The sequence below is a fragment of the Carcharhinus amblyrhynchos genome, chromosome 13 (assembly GCF_965287045.1).
Source record: "Carcharhinus amblyrhynchos chromosome 13, sCarAmb.v2.hapA, whole genome shotgun sequence".
In the NCBI taxonomy this organism is placed as follows: Eukaryota; Metazoa; Chordata; class Chondrichthyes; order Carcharhiniformes; family Carcharhinidae; genus Carcharhinus; species Carcharhinus amblyrhynchos.
The window spans coordinates 40,454,926-40,476,028 of NC_137336.1; the positions used below are offsets into that span (position 1 = coordinate 40,454,926).

The following is a 21,103-nucleotide window of genomic DNA, read 5'->3' on the forward strand; positions in this document are numbered from 1 at the left end:
CGTTGGAAGGTAGGTCTGCTGAGGAGCAGTGGAGGATCTTTAAGGAGATCTTTCTTGGTGCTCAGCAGAAATTTATTCCGATGGTCAAAAAGGACCGTAGGAGGAGAGGTAATAAGCCGTGGATAACAAAGGAGGTGAAGGAAAGTGTTAAATTAAAAGCGGAGGCGTTTAGAGTAGCTAAGAGTAGTGGGCGAGAAGAGGATTGGGAGAGGTTTAAATGTCAACAAAGATTGACAAAGAAATTGATAAAGAAGGGTAGGAGAAACTATGAAGCTGGGCTAGCGCTTAATATAAAAAAGGATAGCAAGAGTTTTTATAAGTATATAAAAAGGAAGAGGCTGGCTAGGGTGAACGTTGGACCCTTAGAGGATGAGAAGGGGGACTTAGTGGTAGGGGATGGAGAAATGGCTGAGGTCTTGAATAACTTTTTTGTTTCGGTCTTCACGGAGGAGGACGTGAATAATTTGCCAGATGTTAGAGATGGAAAGGTGGTAGGACTGGAGGGTCTCAATGACATTACTGTTACTAGAGAGGCAGTGCTCGGCAGACTGGAGGGGCTGATTGTGGACAAGTCCCCAGGACCGGATGGAATGCATCCGAGGGTTCTGAAAGAAATGGTGGAGGTGATAGTGGATGCCTTGGTGGTTATTTTCCAGACGTCGCTGGATTCCGGGGAAGTGCCGGAAGATTGGAAAGCGGCTAATGTTACGCCGTTGTTTAAGAAGGGTGCCAGGCAAAAGGCGGGGAATTATAGGCCGGTTAGTTTAACGTCTGTTGTAGGTAAAATGTTAGAATCCGTCATCAAGGAGGAAATAGCAAGGCATCTTGAGGGGAATTGCTTGATAGAGCAGACGCAGCACGGTTTCGTTAAGGGGAAGTCGTGTCTGACAAATTTACTGGAGCTCTATGAGGATGTGTCTAGGGCGGTGGATAGAGGAGAGCCGGTGGATGTGGTCTTTCTGGATTTTCAGAAGGCGTTTGACAAGGTACCTCACAAGAGGTTATTGCAGAAGGTCGAGGGACATGGAGTTGGGGGTAGGGTGTTAGCGTGGATAGAGGACTGGTTGTCAAATAGGAAGCAGAGAGTGGGGGTCAATGGGTGCTATTCGGATTGGCGGTTGGTGACTAGTGGAGTGCCCCAGGGGTCGGTGTTGGGGCCTCAGCTATTTACCATTTATATAGATGATCTGGAGGAGGGGACCGAGTGTATGGTGTCGAAATTTGCTGATGACACCAAGATTGGTGGAACGGCAAATTGCGCGGAGGGTGTGGAGAGTCTATAGAAGGATCTAGATAGGCTGGGCGAATGGGCCAGGAACTGGCAAATGGAATTTAATGTTGGCAAGTGCGAGGTGGTCCATTTTGGTAGGAATAATGGTAGGAAGGACTATTACTTACATGGAGAAAAACTGCAGCAGGCGACGGTGCAGAGGGACCTTGGGGTCCTTGTGCATGAATCGCAAAAACCCAGCTTGCAGGTGCAACAGGTGGTCAGGAAGGTGAATGGGATGCTGGCCTTCATAGCGAGGGGGATTGAATATAAAAGTAGGGAGGTCTTGCTGCGGCTATATAGGGCATTGGTGAGGCTGCAGCCGGAGTACTGTGTGCAGTTTTGGGCGCCGTACTTACGCAAGGATATTTTGGCCTTGGAGGGAGTGCAGAGGAGGTTTACTAGGCTGATGCCGGAGTTGAGGGGGTTGAGCTATGAGGAGAGGCTGAATAAACTAGGCTTGTACTCGTTAGAGTTTAGAAGAATGAGGGGAGATCTCATTGAGACGTATAAGATGATGAATGGGATGGATAGGATAGAGGTGGAGAGACTCTTCCCGCTCAGAAAGGACAGTAGGACTAGGGGGCACAGCCTCAAGATAAAGGGGGGCGGTTTAGAACGGAGTTGAGGAAGAATTTCTTCACTCAAAGGGTGGTGAATCTCTGGAATTCTCTGCCCGTTGAAGTGGTGGAGGCTACCTCGCTAAATATTTTTAAGACGCGAGTTGATGGGTTTTTGATAAGAGAGGGGATTAAGGGTTATGGGGAGAGGGCGGGAATGTGGAACTGAGCCACGACAGATCAGCCGTGATCTTATTGAACGGCGGGGCAGGCTCGAAGGGCCAGATGGCCTACTCCTGCTCCTATTTCTTATGTTCTTATGTTCATATGGACATGGACTGCTTCATTATCTGAAGATTCACCAGTGCTATTGAACTTGGTGTAGTCATCTGCTCATCCTTATTTCTGACTTCATGAGGGAGGGAAGCTCATTGATGAAGCAGCTAAAAATGGTTGGGCCTAGGACACAATCCTGAGGAATTCCTACAGTGATGTCCTGTGGCTGAGGTTCCTCCAATAGCCACAACTATCCTCCTTTGTCCTAGCTATGATTCAAACCACTGGAGAATTTTCCTCCTGATTCCCATTAATAATTTTTTTTTAAGAGCTCCTTGATGCTAGATTAATTAAAGCCTGCTCTGATGTCAAGTCACTTTCATCTCACCTCTTGAGTCCTTTTGTCCATGCTTGAATTAAGGCTCAAATGAGATTAGAAGTAATAAACTCCAAAGCCTGACTTTAATCTGAATTACTGCTCAGTAGCCAGATCCTTCCTTGTACTGACAAATATTAGACTCTCATAATTTTCTAAAACGGTTACCTCAGAATTTTAAGTGACTTAGCCAAAACCTACCTCCATAGGCAGCCCTCTTAGCCCACTGGAGATGACATTTGAATCTAATAAAAATAGAAACCCTACAGTGCAGAAGGAGGCCATTTGGCCCAGTGAGCCTGCACCAACAATAATCCCACCCAGGCCCTATCCCTGCAACCCCTCATATTTACGCTGCTAATTCCCCTGACACAAGAGGCAATTTGGCATAGCCAATTAACCTAACCCGCACATCTTTAGAAGGAAATCTGAGCACCCAGAGGAAACCCATGCAGACATGTGCGAACTCCACACAGTCACCAAGGCCGGAATTGAACCTGAGTCCCTGGCACTGAGGCAACCTTGCTAACCACTGTGCCACCCTGGAGAACCACAAAACACTGCTGTTGATTTGTAAAAATTCATCTGGTTCACTAATGTCCTTTCATCTTTACCCAGTCTGGCCTCTGTGACTCCAGATCCACAGCAATGTGCTTGATTATTAAATAGTCTCTGGAATGGGCAATAAATGAGGTTCAGCCAGTGACACCCAAATCCCATGAACGATAGGGGGAAAAAAAAACCTTTTGCCAGGTAATTTACCCTCTACTTTTCCCTCCAGCCTCTTCAAACTACACTCCTCACCCTTGTTCAACCTCCAAGCTTAGATTTATATCAGTCCTACTTCCTCAGCACTGAGTACTGCTTCTCGTCTGATCAGTGGCTCCTGGTAACATTGCTGCGACAAGAGAGTTATTGGCAAATCTAATTGGCTGGTAGCTCACTAAAGTGGGACTTCTCCTGAGAAAGGGCTGAAAGTCTCTTACTAAAGTAGAGAATGTTGCTCTTAATGCTACTGTTAAATTAACGTGGGGCAGCTATCAAGATTTTGGATGGGTTCACATCAAAATTTTAGTTAGGACGGAGGTAGGGACTTGGGGGTCCTGAAAATCCAGTCTATCCTTGATCTCTCCCATTCACACTGTCTCTACTGATCAGTTCTGAATCTTCTTTCTCTGCCTCTCACCCAGTTTTCACCTCTTCGTAACTCTCTACTGGTTTTTAGGGATTTCTATTTATAGACTCCCAAATCTCTTTCACAGATTCCCAGCTTCTCAACATTTAGAAAGTATTCCAGTCTATCTGTCTTAGTTCCAAAATGGATGACCACACTTCCCCAAATTGAATTACATATTTTTGCCCATTAACTTAATCTATCAATGTCACTTGGTATCTTTCTGCTCACATCCACAAAATTTACGGTGCACCTAACTCAGGGTCATCAGCTCTCCATTCCTTGATCCATGTCATTTATAAATTCAGTAAAAAGCTGAGACTCTGTTGCAGGTCTCTGTTACAAATACCACCTTGTCAATAGAGTACCTAGCCAGTATCTCTACTCTCTGTCCTACCTCCTAACCAGTTGCATTCAAGAGGCTGTTTCTAATTCCATTGACTCCCATTTTCCTAAGTCTCTTGTGTAAAACCTTATCAAAAGTTTAAAGGGAATTAATGGATGGTATTTCCAATATCTGCCTTTGAAAACAAAAGTGCCCTCATTTTAAATTATTTTCTGTGTTTACTGCGTGATGATTGTGTGCAAAGAAAATCTAGTACTTTTGGTGTGCGATGTCCCTTTAAGACCAAATGGGCTGGGAGTAGTCTGAAATAGGGTTAATTGGTTTCCTGATTATGACATTATGTTTCAAGAAATGTCCATGTGACCGGAGGTTACCATGCAAATGAACAACTGGGAAGCAAACAGTAAATAACGAGCCAAGATTACGAATGATCAGGCTCAGCCTCAGACAGCTGCGGTTATAGTGAATAGAGTTTGTAGTGAGAACCCTAAAGACAATGGCTATGGTTTTCCCGTTATTTAGTCAGGGGGGAAAAAATAATTGGTTGGATCAGCCTGAGTTTTCTGTTTGTCAATTCAGAGCACATCGAGCAGTCATGCATAGAGAAAATAGTTTTCTATTTGGCAGTCTTCAAACAGATCCTGGCATTTAACTATATCCATGGGAATAGAGCACAGACCCTGTTACCATGTGTGCAATCCAGTTGGAAAAAGCAGAGATGAGGACAGGAAAGGCAAAGGATTGAAAATCAGACAAAATCAATTGCTGCTGTTTGTGTTGCCAGAGACCCCCAGATCATTTAAAAGGATAGAAAGGGGCCATCAAGACTGTTATGATCTGAGGGCGGGAGGTTTTGTAGACATGTGCCTTGTCAATGTTGACCATGTCTGGGCATTGAATGGAATATGACTACTGGTGAATGTAACTCAAGGGTCAAAACAATAGAGCAGGAAGTGAGAGATCTACATGGAGGAGGCTGATTTTGGAAAGTCTGACAGAACGTAGTTCCAAATTTGTGCAAGAGGTAATGTGAGTGCTTATAGCAAATGAGACCTTTCTTTTTTGCAGTAACTGTTGAAAGTGAAGTTTACCTCTTATTTGAAATATCCTTCATCTGATAATTGATGTTTGAATTATGTTGACTTTAGTTGGTTTGTTGCAATAAAAGTTTTTTAAAATGTCTAACTTTTTTCTGCTTGTTTCATGGGGATTCCTTTCTTTTAACGGTTATTGGTCCCTACAGGGATTATAACAATTGACCATTCCAAAGTGGCTTTACCTGATAGCTGTCCAGCAGCTTACTTGTCCAGAGAGATTTTTGGATATCATGTATAGAAAGTCGCAAGTTATGATAGCTGTCTTTAAAGTGAAGAATCTTGGGCTCATCTAAGAGTTGTCCTCCAAGGTGTTTCTCCAGCTGTATCACTTCCTGCATTGGAAAAAGTGAATTAAAAATAGCAATTTGTTACACAAAAGTCTTGAATTAACTCTAAATATTAGCTAACCAAAAAATGTTGTTTGGTCCTTTTAAATGAGGAATGAATTAATTCATTTAGTTTAATGGTTTTTAAGAATAAATTATTTTAAAATGAGTTGACACCTTAATTAAAATTAGGTTGGAGTGGTTAATATTACAGAGGTGGAAGTAGCAGATTTGAATATGGATCAAAAATAAGGTCAGATTGTAATCTTGACATTAACCATCAAGGTTATGAATGATCAAGCTGAGCCTCAGAAGCTGCCACAGAGAGGGTGGCTTGTAAATAGTTTATAGTGGGGGCCCAAAAGACAATAGCAATGGTTTTCCCATTACTTAGTGGGGGGGGGAAAAAACTCTGCTTCTCTAATATTGGATGTTGGACAGGCAGTCTGACAAATTAGGGATGGTAGACAGGGAGAGATTTGGAGTGGTGAAGAGGATCTTTCTCTACACCCTAGCTACGACTGTAATACTATGTTCTGCACCCTCTCCTTTCCTTTTCTATGTACTGAATGCCTTATATGTGCAAGAAACAATACTTTTTGCTGTATACTAATAAATTTGGAATAAAATAATTCAAATCAAAAAATATGTCATCAGCGTATCAGTGGGAAGTTGTGCTGTGTTTTTGAACGGGTCAGATGGGCAGCATTTGGATGAGAAATAGAACAGGACCAGGGATTGATCCTTGGTCACACCGGTGCCTGAGTAGAAAGAGATACAATTGCAGATGATTCTCCAGTCAGTGGTTCGTCTCTCCACTTTGGTGTTCATACTTAAGAGCTAAAACACTCATTTTCCAACCTATTGAACCACTCAGAAGCATCTGGGAGCCTGAATGGGATTGAATCTTAAAGTTAGATCTGCCAACAGCCTGCTACAAATGGAGGGGACTGGGTGCCTGACTTTATCAATTTAAAACAAACTTCACCCACCATCCCATTGTCACATGTTGTCATGCCATTTCATTTTGCTCATTTCTCCTGCACCTATCTCCTTTATAAATCAAATCCCTTCTCCTCCCATTGTCACTTTCTGTCATTTTAAAACATTCCTTTCCTCCTGCCATCTTCTGATTTTTTTTTTAACCAACACCCTTCTCTCAGGTTTTATGTTTGCTTAACTTGTTATATATTTATTCAACTCCTCTAATCTCCCTCTGCCTTTTAATGTCTAATTCCCGCCCCCACAATATTCATTTCAGCTAATAAGCATCAGCTCAAAATGAACAATAATGACGATACGTGAAGGGCGGAAAGGGAAGTTGAAGACTGACAGTAAGCAGCTAAACAATAAACAAAAATAACTTTAAATTAACACTACAAAACAGAACTATTAAATGACTGATACACTGCTACAATCTGGACAAACTTCTAGCAGCATAAACATATCAGACTATGGTGTGACTTCCTATAAACAACACCATAAGTAATATAAAACCTGCATTTATGCCACAATATACACGCTCTGCACCCTCAAGTGACAGTTTAAAGCCATAGAGGAGAACAGAATGTAAAAGAACACTTGCCAATAAGCTGCTTCTTTTACTTCTGGGCTCTATAACATGCACCATCTTGACCAGCATGGTGGCATAATGGTAAGTACTCCTGCTTCCCAATGTCAAGGATGTGTTTAATTCTGGCCTTGGGTGACTATGTGGAGTTTACACATTCTCCCTACATCTGCATGGATTTCATCAGGTTTCCCCCCACGCTCCAAAGATGTGCAGGCTAGGTGGATGGGCCATGTGAAATTGCCTCTTAGTGTCAGAAGATGTGTAGATTAGATAGATTTGCCATGCTAAATGTATGGGGTCACAGAGATAAGGTGAGGGCAAGGGCCTGGGTAAGGTTGGCAGAGAGTGGCTGCAGACTCGTTGGGCTGAATGGAGGCCTCCTGTACTATATGGATTCTATGATCACTTCCTTTAGTTTATTTAATCTCCAACAAGCCTAAGCATCAATTTAAAAAATACATGCAGCTATTAAACTCACTGGAAATGTTTGCTGTAATGTCTCGGATGAGAACACCTTGATTCAATGGCTCAGAAATGAGGCGCCTGTTGAACAGCCGAGGGCAGAGCCAGGCTGATTTTTTTTTAAGTACAAAGGGCAGGAACTGTCCAGGCAGAGTCTGCAGCAAACCTGGAGTACGTGGCTGAAAATACCAAGCCAGGACCATCACCTCCAGGACACGTGCTTCAGGGGCACAAGCACTTCAGTGACTTGACTCTACTTCTGCACATTACCCTTTACCACAGCACTTGTCCTTGCCTCCAAATATTACACTACCCACCACAGCCCATTTGCTTCTCCATTAATGAGATGCATCATCTCCCCTTTCCATTCCAGTTTCACCCTCGCCTGCTGGTGCTACACTCAAAAAGCACAGGCAGCTTTCTGCTTTCATTTGGCAAGTGACTAAACACAGTCAACTGTTCCAAGAAGGAAACTAACTAATTACATATGGGTATTAATATGGACGATTTAATTACTCCTTACAAGTAGGAAAATCACATAGTCAACAGGACAACGATAGATTGTTTCCACAGGCTTCAAATATTTCTGTGGGATAATGTTCCAAAATTAATCATCCAATGCTTTTGCTGCCTTATTACAAATGATCCTTGAGTTCATAGTCAATGACAGTTGGAAGGTAATAGCTCGTTCTTTGCTTAGAACTCATGAGTTGTTTGGATAAATCCCTACTGAAACATAAATGGGCTTCTCTGATTTTTTAAATTGCTTTGAAGCAGCATAATAAACAGCCAATTTTCCTTAAGGAATTACAGATAATAACTACCTTTTGCAAGTAATTTACTGACAACATTTTTCATAAAATTAAACTTCCAAGATACAGCTGGAAATTTTGGCTTAAACATAAATCTGTAGAGATGCTGGCTCACATATCAACCAGTCTCTCTAGTAACTTCAGTGGGAGTCCACCAAAATAGCCACAAACGCAATCAGGTCACAGCCTTGCACCAATGGTTCCAGGATGATTGGTAGCACAACTACTGTTCACCCCCTAAAATGATTATCATATAAGAGGGGGTGATGGTGAGTTGGTTTGGGCTCCATTCTGGACCTGGCACATAATTGGTGAAGATGTATCTGGTTTTACTGAACGTAGCAGACCTGAGGTGCACTTGCTAATACAAGCCAACTGCAGCCAATCAGCAGAGAAGACAGAAGATAACACATGGAGGCCCCATGCTGTTTACTTGATGCATCATAGCAAACTTTGGCCAGTTTTGGTATGTGACAAGTGGAAAAATTGGGCCATCTGATTATGATGGCCAGTATTTTATGACCTCGCACGAGTGAAGCGTGTAAAATCATGCCCGAGGGTGATGGAGAATTCTGTTCTGCGAGCCTCACCTGCCCCGATTCCAGGGTGGACGCTCCAGTAAAATTCCGGCCAAGCAGTTTGAGACCAGAGCCATTTTAATGGTTGGAGTTCATTTAAATTTAATTGGCAGGCAGCTCATGCATTTGCAAAAATAACAGGTGGCCACCTAACTTCAGGGAGGAAAATTCCAAAAAGCCGAAGCATCAATTTAAAAAATCCACACAGCTATTAAAGCGAGGTGGCCTTTCACACACTGGAAATGTTTCCTGGCTTTGGAGATTTGAGCTGTATATCTTGGATGTGAGCACCTTGATTTAGTGATTCCGAAATGGAGGTTCTCGTTGAATAGGTGAGGGCAATAAGGCCAATTTCTTGTCACATTGATAAACATAGATAGAAAACTTGAAGACATCAGCAGCTGAGGTGTGTGTGTGTGTGTGTGTGTGTGTGTGTGTGTGTGTGTGTGTGTGTGTGTGTGTGTGTGTGTGTGTGTGAAACTAAAACTCAATCACAATACACACTTCTCTTCCGGTGAATTCATGCATCTATCATTTAAAGGCATATTAAAACAAAATTCCCACAGAAACTGGAATCTTGATGTGTATCGGAACTCCAACTGCAACTCTTTGAAGTTCCAAATTTGTTCATTATTCTTCATTTCCTCCAATCAGAATAGAGTGGCCACATCAACCCAATGATGGGACACTGTGCATTCTCTCTTTGAGCTTCTCTAAAGTCTGTTTGAATGTGTATGTTGCCTGTTCCATTGCCAAATCTTGCTGGACCACATTAAATGCTATTATGCCCCGTTGTCTACCAAACTGGTTATTGCAGTAGTTTCACCCTGGAGAGAAGATCTAACCATTTGCCTCTTTTCTACTTGCCAATGTTACCTTAAACACCGCCTCTCGGCCTCCACTGTCCTCATGTCTAACGACAAATTCATAGGCTTCTTTGTTATTAATATTGAGATCATCCATTTCAGTTGCCTCTAAAACATCACTCCCTTTGTCCACAAAGCCAAGTTTCTTCCATAGTCCTGCTTTTATCTCCAGTTTCCTTACTTGCTCATTTCTTGTCCAGGCTCCTCTTGAACATTAGACCTGTCGCTCACACTGTCAACTTAATCCAACTTCCTTTCCGAGTCCCATTCAAGCTGAAATTGTGAACAATTTTTTCTCCTCAGCTAGTGCACTTTCCCCTTTAAAATCAGGTGGGACTGTGGTCGGTGCAGACCCAATGGGCCAATCGGCCTCTTCTTCACCATAGGATTTCTATTCTAATGCTCTGCTGGCTGGCCTCCCAACTGAACTAAAGCTGATCCAAAATTCTGCTTTTTATTTCCTAATCTGCACCAAAATCCTGATCATTAACCACCCCTTGCTCACTGACCTACATTGGCTCCTGGTCCAATAACTGCAACCCAAATTTCTTGTTCTTGTGTTCAGAATGTTTTCATGGCATTAGCTCTCCCTATTTCTGTAATCACATCTAGTTGTACTTTTCTCTATGATCTTTCTATTCTGTGAAAACCCCACTCCTGTCACTCTACCTTTGTCAGCTGCGCCTTTTAGTTGTTCAAGAAATAAGAAGGAGACTTGTGCTTAGAGTGCTTGTCATAACCACTAGATATTCCAAAGTACGTTGCAGTCAGTGGAGGGGCAAGATGGCACAGTGCTTAGCACTGCTGCCTCACACTCCAGAGACATGCGTTCGATTCCCAGCTTGGGTCATTGTCTGTCTGTTTCCTCCGGGTGTTCCTATTTCCTCCCACAGTCCAAAGATGCATGGGTTATACTAAATTGCCCCTTAGTGTCCTGGGATGTGTAGGGGAGAAGGACCAGCAGAGTAAATATGTGGGGTTAGGAGTAGGGCCTAGATGGGTTTGTTGTCGGTGCAGACTCGATGGGCTGAATGGCCTCCTTCTGCACTGTAGGGCTCCTATGATTTTGAGGCATAATCTCTGTTGTAATGTAGGAACTTGGTAACCAATTTGCGCACAGCAAGCTCCCACAAAAAGCAGTGACAATGACCACGTAACTGTTTTGGTAGCTGAGGGATAAATATTGGCCAGGTCACTGAGGATAACTCCAAAAGCAGAACACTGCCATTATGGGAAATCTAAACTAAAAATGCAACCAGAATGGGACATCGAATTAGAGAAACAAAGGCTAGAATTCTCCACCTCATTCACCTTGTCACTGCTGCTAGTGAGAACTGAGAAAATGGCACTCAGCCAAAACTCTATTCATTGCAGTGGGACTGCAGAATCTCAGTCACGAGCAAGGTCGGAGAATTAATGTTTCAGGTCTGTGACCTGCCATCAGAATGGGGGGAAAAGTTAGCAATTTAATAGGTTTGGAGTAAAGGGTGGGTGGGACAAGGACAAAAAGGAAGATCTGTGATGGGGTGGAAGATAATAGAAGTTGAATAACAGAAATTTGGTTCTCCAAGGCCAAAGGGAATGTTGATGGGGCAAGTAAAGAAACAAAAGATCTGCCTACAGCAAGAGTGCTGCTAACTTTAAAGAAAAAAGTCAAAATATGCAGAGAAAAGGAAAGAAAATAGGAGACAGAGTTTATGGTCTGAAAATGTTGAACTCTTTATTGAGTCCAGAACATTGTAAAGTACCCAACCGAAAGATCAGGTGCTGTTCCTAAAGTGTACACTGAGCCCCACTGGAGCAGCTCCATAGGCCCAGTTATATGATTGAAGGGTGGCACAGTGACATTGGAGGTGGCACAATGGTTAGTACTGCTGTCTCACAGCACCAGGAACCCAGGTTCAATTCCTGGCTTGGATCAAGTGCAGTAGATTATATCTTGAAATGCATGATTGTAAATATGCTGTAATTCGTAGTTATAAACAATCATCGCACAGAATTGCCTTTAATAATATCAATTCTTGCAAGCTGTGCCATTAAATCATATCTGGTTACCTGAACCATTTTTGGATTTCAATGACACCACTGTGTATGGAGATGGGTAGATGGATGGTGCTATTAGGAAAAAGTGAACAGCTCACAGCAGTCTAATATGATAGGCTTGATTATATCTGAATATGTAGCTCTTTCAACAAATCAGAAACAACCATGTGATTACCACTGGGGAAACTGTGACCTGAGGCAGCTTAATTAGTTCAGAAACAGCAGTGTTAAATATTAAGTTAATTTCTGTTGCCAGTGTCTTTCCTGTATACAACAAATCTGATATAATCAATCAGAACAACAGGCTAGTACTATAACGTGTGGTCGTACTATCTTTCAGCACTACAGTGTTGAAGTGGATGATTTTACCTCCACTGTGTGCCATACATGAAGTAGGCCACATTTTGCAGTCAGTGGCAAAGCAATATTGCTTGTCACTGACCTCAAAGAAAGCTGCCCACGAAGATGTAGCGATCCACTGCTGTGGTTTTTTTCATCCTTTTCCGAAGACAGTTTAACTTTGGTGCCAATTCAAAGGGATTTTTTGACTTTGAGCAGGTGTGATGTTAGCAAGCTGGTGAGCAGGCAATGATATGAAAATATTCACACAGCAAATCAGCAAGTTAAAAACACGTAATAGCATTCTCTTTTAATTTAGTTTTCCAGGTAACAAAATAAATGATTGAATAGATTAAGATATAGGCTAAAATCGTAGGATCATAGACAAAGAGATGAATTTGCCAATTGTGTCTGTGCAGGCTGGAAAATGAGGCACGCAGTCTAATCCCAGTTTCCAGCATTTGGTCCGTAGCCTTATAGGTTATGGCACTTGAGGTGAATATTCAGACATCAGTTGATGCCTTCTGCCTCTCTGACCCATTTAAGCAGTGAGTTTGAGACCTGTCTGGGGTGAAATGTATTTTCTCATCTCCCCTCTGATCTTTCTACCAATCACTTCGGGCAAGATTTTCTGATCTGCTTAACCATGAGAATCGTCATGTGTGGAACAGAAAATTTGACAGATCAGCAAAAGGTCTGTTGACTTTGGGTGGGAATGTTTGGTTCTGTGGCGGGTGGGTCTGGAAAATCCTGCCTTTTAAATCTTTGCCTCCTAATCACTGACCTCTCATCTAAAGTAAGCAGGTCCTTCCCATCCACTCTATCTAGGCCCCTAACAATTCTGTACATCACAATCAAATCTTCCCTCTGCCTCCTCTATTCCGAGGAGAAGAATTTCCAGCAAACTTTCCTCATTGCTGCAATTTTCCAATCCTGGCAAAATCCTCGTAAATCTCCTTCTCTAATGCAATTACATCCTTTCTGTAATGAGGTGACTAGAACAGCAAACAGAACTCAAGATGTGGCCTAACTAATGTTTTAAAAATATATTTTTATAATCTATGTTTTTTAATATTATGGAGAAATTTGACATTCCATAAATATAGCATTGGATTTTCAGGCTAGTGAAGGGGTGGTTGCAGTAACTATGAAAGGAATATACCATTAAAAACTCGTATCTCATTCAAGAAGAAGAAAGCATTGCATTTGTGTAGTGCTTTCATGATGTCTCAAAGCATTTTACTGCCAATAAAATACTTTTTGAGGCGCAGTCATTGCATAAGTGATAGAAATATGGCAGCCAATTTGTGCACAGCAAACTTGCACAACAGCGTAATGACCAAATAATTTGAGGGATACATATTGGCCTGGACACTGGGGATAACTTCCACCCTTTTCTTTAGCATAGATGGGATCTTTCACATTCATACAAGTAGCAGATGGAGTTTCAGAGCATCATCTCATCCAAAAAAGGCACCACTTACAGTGCAGTACTCCCTCAATACTTCACTGGAGCATCAGCCTTGATTTTTGTGTTTCAACTCCTGGATTAGAACTTGAACTCAGAATCACAGTGCAGGGGGCCACTATTCGGCCCATCGAGTCTGCACAGAGCACAATCCCAACCAGGCCCTATCCCCATCAACCCGTGTATTGATCCTGCTAATCCCCTTGCCACTACGTGGCAATTTAGCATGGCCAATCAACCTAATCCATACATTTTTGAACTGTGGGAGGAAACTGGAGCACCCAGAGGAAACCCACGCAGAGACGGGGAGAATGTGCATACTCCACACAGACAGTGGCCCAAGCCAGGAATCGAATCCGAGTCCCTGGTGCTGTGAAGCAGCAGCACTAACCACTGTGCTGCCCCTCAACATTCACTTAGAGCTGAGAGTGCTACCAAATGAGGCATGAATGACACAATAAAGGTGTGAAGTAACAAATTGTAACTTTTTCAAGAGCTGTTGCCGTGAGCGCAACAGTTCAAAAAGTTCTCGTCCATTCACAGATTTTCTATTGTTTTCAGCTGAGGGATACCTTAATAATGCACTCACTTGAGGAACACTAATCACTGACAGCAACTTCTGGACATTCGCATGTGCAGGCTCTTTTTGCTGTCAGTTTGAATGGAATAATGACAGTCAATGTGGACAGTTTCACCACCAATGTTACTTTTGCAAAATGCGAGCCAGTATGTTTTTGATCTCAGCTGGTCCAATGAAAGGAGAAATGGGAAGTGCAGCCAAAGTGCTTGTATGCATTATGTGAGTGACAATTTATTCCAGTCTGTGATCTGCCAACAGCCATGTAAATTTTGATAATGAGGTTTGAGTTGATTTACTAATGAAAGATGCACTATTTCCGTTTTTGATTACAGATCCCAAAAATTTGGCTGATGATCAGTCAACTTTCCAACTGCAGAAAGAACTGAAGATGCACCATCTATGCCTTTTAGCTTTGACAAAGGGTCATTTGGACTCGAAACGTTAGCTCTTCTCTCTCTTTACAGATGCTGCCAGACCTGCTGAGATTTTCCAGCACTTTTTCTCTTTTGGCAAAAGATCCAAAACTTACTTTCCAAAATCCTTAAAGAGCAAAGACCATCCAAATGTCAGATACTTCATTGTCTTTCACAAAATCACCTGAAGTCATGTGGGTATAATGTGTTGTGATAGAAAATCAGATGAAGAAGATCACTACTGTATTTCAGACCTAGTAAGATGGGACATGGGTGTTTGCTCTTTTAAACAGAAAAAGCAACCACTTGTCCTTTGATGATCACTCCTCATGCAAACAATGGTGAAACACTTCATCCTCCTGCCTTCTGCAAGTACTACCATTGATCAGGGACTGCCCTGATGGTGGCAACAGCTGGAATAGCGATGTAAGGGCTCATCAAAGTGCCTTTCAGAGGGGAGAAGTTCCATTAGTGACCATCTCTTTTACTTCACAGGCCTCAAAATGTATCAAAGGGGAATCTTCTGGCCAGATACTTGGGGTTTTTTTTGTCACTTTCCATTCGGTGTCATTTTCTTCTGGTGCTACTGCATCTTAATGGCATTGTCTGGCTTCTTCTGTAGATGACAACCTCACTAAAAACCTAATGCATAACTAATGATTCCTCACCCAGAAAAATGAGTTAGACTGATTGATCAGTTCAGTCCATCCCCTAATACCTCATGCCTTTCTCTGAGAAGATCAGGCATATGAAGCATTTCAAATTTCTTAACCTTGTTGAAAGTCCCCCTTTTTTCTGAAATCCTGACTGACTACTCATGCCTTAAAGTGAGAGGGGATTACATAGAAATTTATAAAATTCTAACAGGTGTTAGACAGAATAAATTCAGAAAGAATGTTCCCCATGGTGGAGGAGTCCAAATCTTGGGGTCATAGTTTGAGGATAAGGGATAAACCTTTTAGAACTGAGGTGAAGAGAAATTTCTTCATACATTCACCACCTTCTGGGTGGAATTCGCAATCACAGAATGGAATTGATGCCAGAATGTTGTCTGATTTCAAGAAGAAATTAGATATAACTCTAGAGGCTAAAGGGATACGGGGGAGGGAGGGGAAATCAGGATATTGAATTCGATTATCAAAATAAATAGTGGAGTAGGCTCGAAGGGCCGAACGGCATACTCCTGCTTCTAGTTTCTATGTTTCGATCGCTGTGTTCAATCTTCCTCTGTTCACGCAGAGGAATCACAGACATTTTAACACAATGGTGTTTCCGATTACTGGAAAAAATGGATGCATTGATTTTTGTTGAAAAGCTTTGTGAAAAACTCCTTTTATTTGCACGATTATCCTTTAGTTTAGGTGCGTTTAAAAAGCTTTAAAAATATTTTGCTCTAAAAACCCTAAATTTAAAACAATTCCTTTTAGAAATCTTTTCTATGGGAAAATGGTCGAACTATCTCATTATGTAGTTTTGTTTCAAGTAGGATAGTTGTGTAATTAGAATCGGTTTTTAAGATATCAGAAATTAGTCTCAGATGTAATCCTCACTGATCAGTGACAGAAAATATTTTGTATTGGCTTCAGGCGTTCTGCGAACCTCTCAAGGAACAAATAGTGTACATTGTGTTGAGCCAAACTATAGCAAAATTAAGCTAAATACATTGAATTGAATGATTTGAGACATTATTAAAATGTCACATAAAAACATAAATAATAGGAGCAGAAGTAGGCCATTGACCCTTCAAATCTGCTCTGCCATTCAATAAGATCATGATTGATCTGATTGTGACCTTAATTCCTCTTTCCTGACTGTCCCTGTAACCCTTGAATCCTCTGTGGATGAAAAAATTGTTAAATCCAACTTTGAATATTTCAACATTATAACATCCACTGCTCTCAAGGCAGCTCATTCCAAACACCAATGACCTCTGAGAGAAGAAATTGCTCGTCTGTCAATGGGAGACCGTTTATTTTCAAACCATGCCTCCTGTTTCTCAATTCCTCCATGAAGAGAAACACCCACAGCAACTACCCGTCAAAGCTCCCGCTCAGAATTTTGTTTCTATTAGATCACTTCTCATTCTTTGAATTACAAATGAACAAAGGTCCAATCTGTCCAACCCTTTTCAACAATTCTTTCATCCCAGAATCAATGCATTAAACAGTCTCTGAACTGCCTTGAATGCAACTATGCTATCCTTAAGTTAGGAATCTAAGATCCAAAATCTATGTATGATCTCAGCAATGTTCTGAACAGTTGTAGTAAGGCTTCCTTACATATATACTCCAACCCCTTTGCAAGAGGTATCAGCCTTGCACTTGTCTTTCTATTTACCTGGGGGCAATTCTCCCAATCTGCTGCGCTGCTCGAGCAGCTCAATGGGCCGACAGGCATAAGCAGAGGCTGTGTATTGGCCTTCCGCACTGCATCACGGCCTCCATGCATCTCTGGCATCATCAACCCTATGCCAGAAATTGGTGCAAAGCTAATTAAAATATTTAAATTTTAATTTGAATCTGATTAACGGGTCTGGGAGTGAAGTTTCCGGGACCGATAGCCTCTCCTCCACTCCTGCCAGGAGTATTTCACTCCAGGAGAGTTTACAACAGCTCCCATCAATGGGTAGCTGACAGCCCAACCCCACTGAAGTGAAGAGGGGGGTGTGCATGAAGGCAGGGTGAGGGGTGCCCCCAGACATTACCAGCCTGGCCTCCTGACACTGTCCAAGGAACAAAGTGGCAATGCCCTTGGCACCACCCACCAGGCATTGGGCAGTACCAAGTGGGTGGGGCATAATGGGGGCAGGGAGGGTGGGACATAAAGGGGGCAGGGCCTGTGGGGGGAGATCTTTGTCGGGGGGGGGGCAGATGAGACTACTGCAGGAGGGTGGGTGGGGAGATCGAGGCTGGCCTGGAGATGTCTGGGAGGCCAGCAATGAGAGGATTGAAGGGGCAGTGTTGTGGGGTTGGCCAGCAATCGAGCTAACCAGCAATCGAGAGGCCAGCAGTACGGGCTACTGCACACAAGCCAATCTCTGCTATTTCAATTGGTGCATGTGCAATGGCCTACTCAGCGCTATGCTGCCAACCTCTACAGTGGCAATAGGCCTCACCCCAAGAATTTTAACGAGATTCACATTAGGGCACTCTGTGCATCAAGAGTGTGAGAGATTTATTTTGAAAATCTCACTGAAAAAGCAGTGGGATTTACTCCAGTTTTTACACAAATTCAACACTTAAGAACTATTTTGGTAGAATTCCACCTCTGGCCCTTTGTGTGTACACTCTGTACTGCAAAAATCTACAGCCTATCTCCACTTAAATCATATTTGGCTCTGCAATGCAGAGAACCTCCTATTTTCACACATTATCTACCCACTCAACTATCCTTTTACACTGTTATATCAAGTATGACCAATGTTCACGAATGTGAAAGAAATACTGCTGATTTAAACTAGAGAAAGAAAAATTTAAGTGTAAATTACAATCGAATAGCAGCAATTAGCTTCTGATTAAACAATGGATTGTAAATTAGGATAGGTCACTCACTAAGTGCTCAACCTTCACATTTTTTGAACTGCTAATCAACAGCTGAGTTTTTACTTATTATTACTCATCGTAACATGATTAATATGATACAACCCTATGAAAGCAATAGCTTTGTCTTGAAACTTTGGATTAATTGGTTACCTTCAGTGCATTCTGAGTATCTTCCAGACAGTAGACCCGTATGTTATACTCCAATGATGTGCATGTTCCTGGTGCAAACAGAACTAGCCTCAAGCGCTTTGCGGCAGTCACATTCAATGATTCACCGACTAGGGTGTATTTGCCCAATGTCTCAGTAAATATGTGGGACATCTGACCATCAAGCTGGCAATAATAGGGATTGGAAGGAATTTCTTTCCCCAGGTGTAATACCTCCTGTGGAAAGAAGAGATAGAAAAATAGCAATTATTAAAACATTTAATAAAACTTCTTATTACCAGCCACTAGGACAGACACAAACTGCTTGTTTAATAGACATGAATACCACTGTACACCACATTAACATCTAAGTTGATCTATATGCAGAATGGGAAAGGGACTACTGACACTGAAGCAAGATTGAGTCAAGAGGTCGAGTGGACTTTCCTCCCTCTGTGTCTATCAAATGTACATGAAACTGCCTAAGGCTGGAAATTAGCCTGTTTATTTAGTCAGGACATTAAAATGTAAATGACTTCTTGGAATATTTCATTGCGAAGACATTAAAAATGCAACATACTTCACTTGTGAATTTAACAGCTGCTATTGTCCGAATACTCAAATGAACTATTGCACAACGACCCCACAGATTTGGTAACTGCAGTATGAAATTCCATACAGTTGGTGTGAGAAGAAACCATTCTATCATAAAGAGATTCAAATGGCCAGGTTTCATACCCTATTCTGTGTCAATGCTTATGTCATCAAGGGCCATTTGCATCAACTATGAGAAAACAATACTATGGTCATCTGTGCATCAACAAGGGGAAATCCAGGAATCTAATGTAACAAGTAATAAATTGTCATGAATTCGTCACCAGAAACCTCCAACCTTCATTTCTTCAGTTAAGCAAAATAGAATAGTCCACCAGAATTCTACCCACCCCACCTGCCACAGACTCAGAAATGTCCATTGACCTGCGGCAGGATACACTGGTCTCACTAGAGCGAGGCCATAAAAACCTACTCATTAAGTCTGCAACATCTGTAGCTTACATCTCAAAAGACTCAAGAGCAATAGTGCCTTTCTGGACTCCTTAAAAACATAAGTGCATGTTACCTCTTTTCTCATCACCATTTTCATCCTGAAAGACTCAAGAGTAATAGTATTTTTTGGACTTTTTAAACACTTAAGTGTGCGCGACCTCACTTGTATTCACCATTTCTTGTGCGTGGGCATGAGTGAGTGTTATTATGAATATATTTGGAGGTTGAGAAATAAACATTTATTTTTTTAAACTGATGAGAAAACATGTCGTGTCTGTTCTTGAAAGTCAGTGTTAAAAGTAGTAAAAGTTTAAAAGTACTTTAAAGCACTGGGGTGGGATTGTTGTCAGCGCAGACTTGATGGGCTGAATGGTCTCCTTCTGCGCTATAGGGTTTCTATGGTTTCTACCTATTTAAAACACCTCTTTCTGTGGCGTGTCAAGAGGTGGAAAAACATAAGAACATAAGAAATAGGAGCAGGAGTAGGCCATCTAGCCCTTCGAGCCTGCCCCGCCATTCAATAAGATCATGGCTGATCTGTCGTGGCTCAGTTCCACATTCCCGCCCTCTTCCCATAACCCTTAATCCCTTTGCCTATCAAAAACCTATCAACCCGCGTCTTAAAAATATTGAGCGAGGCAGCCTCCACCACTTCAACGGGCAGAGAATTCCAGAGATTCACCACCCTTTGAGTGAAGAAGTTCCTCCTCAACTCCGTTCTAAACTGCCCCCCCTTTATCCTGAGACTGTGCGCTCTAGTCTTAAAAAGGTCTTAAAAAAGGTCTAGTCTTAAAAAAGGAGAGAACTAACTCCCTTGTGTCTGTGGAAATGCTTGGAGAAAGAATGTCAGCTTGTTCGTCTGGAGAGTTCCACCCTTACTTCAAAGATTGCCATAACACCCACCGAAACCATTGAAATACTTGAATAAACAACCAAGCCTCAGGATGGCAACTCTAAAAATGTAGCACTTCCCCATAAAATTGTTCTGAAGTGCTACTTTAGAGAGAGAGAGTTTTATTTTAAGAATATTGTTTGAAGTAATTCAATATATGATGATATCAGAATGCACATTATTCTATTATCAATATTTCAGCCTTATCAAAAGGCTCTTTAAGTCTCAGTATCTGATCCTTAGCAAATGTTTCCCACGTTCGGGAAGATAGAGAAAATCGGAGCTTATTTTGAAGGATGTAAAAATAAATACAGAGAACCATGTATCAAGAACATAGCAGCTAATTTTGAATGCCAAAACAAATCTAAAGGCCAAACTACATTTTTTTACAAGATAAAACAAAATAGCTGTGATATCTGATTTGAACATCTAGCCATGATGAAGGGCCAAATGAAAAAGAAAACTTTTCAGATTTTTTTCCTCCCAGATTTGTTAGCAGAAGGCAGCAAGTAATGAATACCTAGGTCATCTACAGAGGAAATATTAGACAGGGTCAGGAAAGGAGGAATGAATCAACACTTAGGCCATAGAGAAGACCAGAACAATTTCTGATTCTAGGCCAGTCAATTTTAGTTGCTTTCAGTTCACACATTGTGATATTGGAAATAATAAGCAATTACCCAGTAATAATGTAAGTCAAATATTAAGACTAGTTATAATTATAATCATACAAAACTAAAATATACACTTCAAACAATTTTTAACAAAAATCATTCACTTCTACTTGTTATATTATCCCTCCAATTTCCCTCTCTCATATAATTCTTCTTTTCTTTACTTTTCTGCATTATTTCAGAGACTTCATTTTTTCCAGCCAATTTCATAGATTCTGTATTTTTATAACATTGTGGTCCCT

At 41.6% G+C, this 21,103-nt stretch overlaps 1 protein-coding gene across 1 annotated transcript in view; it reads right to left on the bottom strand.

Annotated features, from left to right (window-relative positions):
• The window catches only part of unc5a (unc-5 netrin receptor A), a 229,492-nt gene that overhangs the window by 36,505 nt on the left and 171,884 nt on the right, over positions 1-21,103 (bottom strand). The window contains exons 11-12 of the mRNA XM_080201104.1: positions 18,252-18,485; positions 5,282-5,431 (exon numbers count right to left, since the gene is read on the bottom strand). Of these exons, the coding sequence (XP_080057230.1) occupies positions 5,282-5,431; positions 18,252-18,485 (384 nt within the window). The remainder of the gene's footprint in view (positions 1-5,281; positions 5,432-18,251; positions 18,486-21,103) is intronic.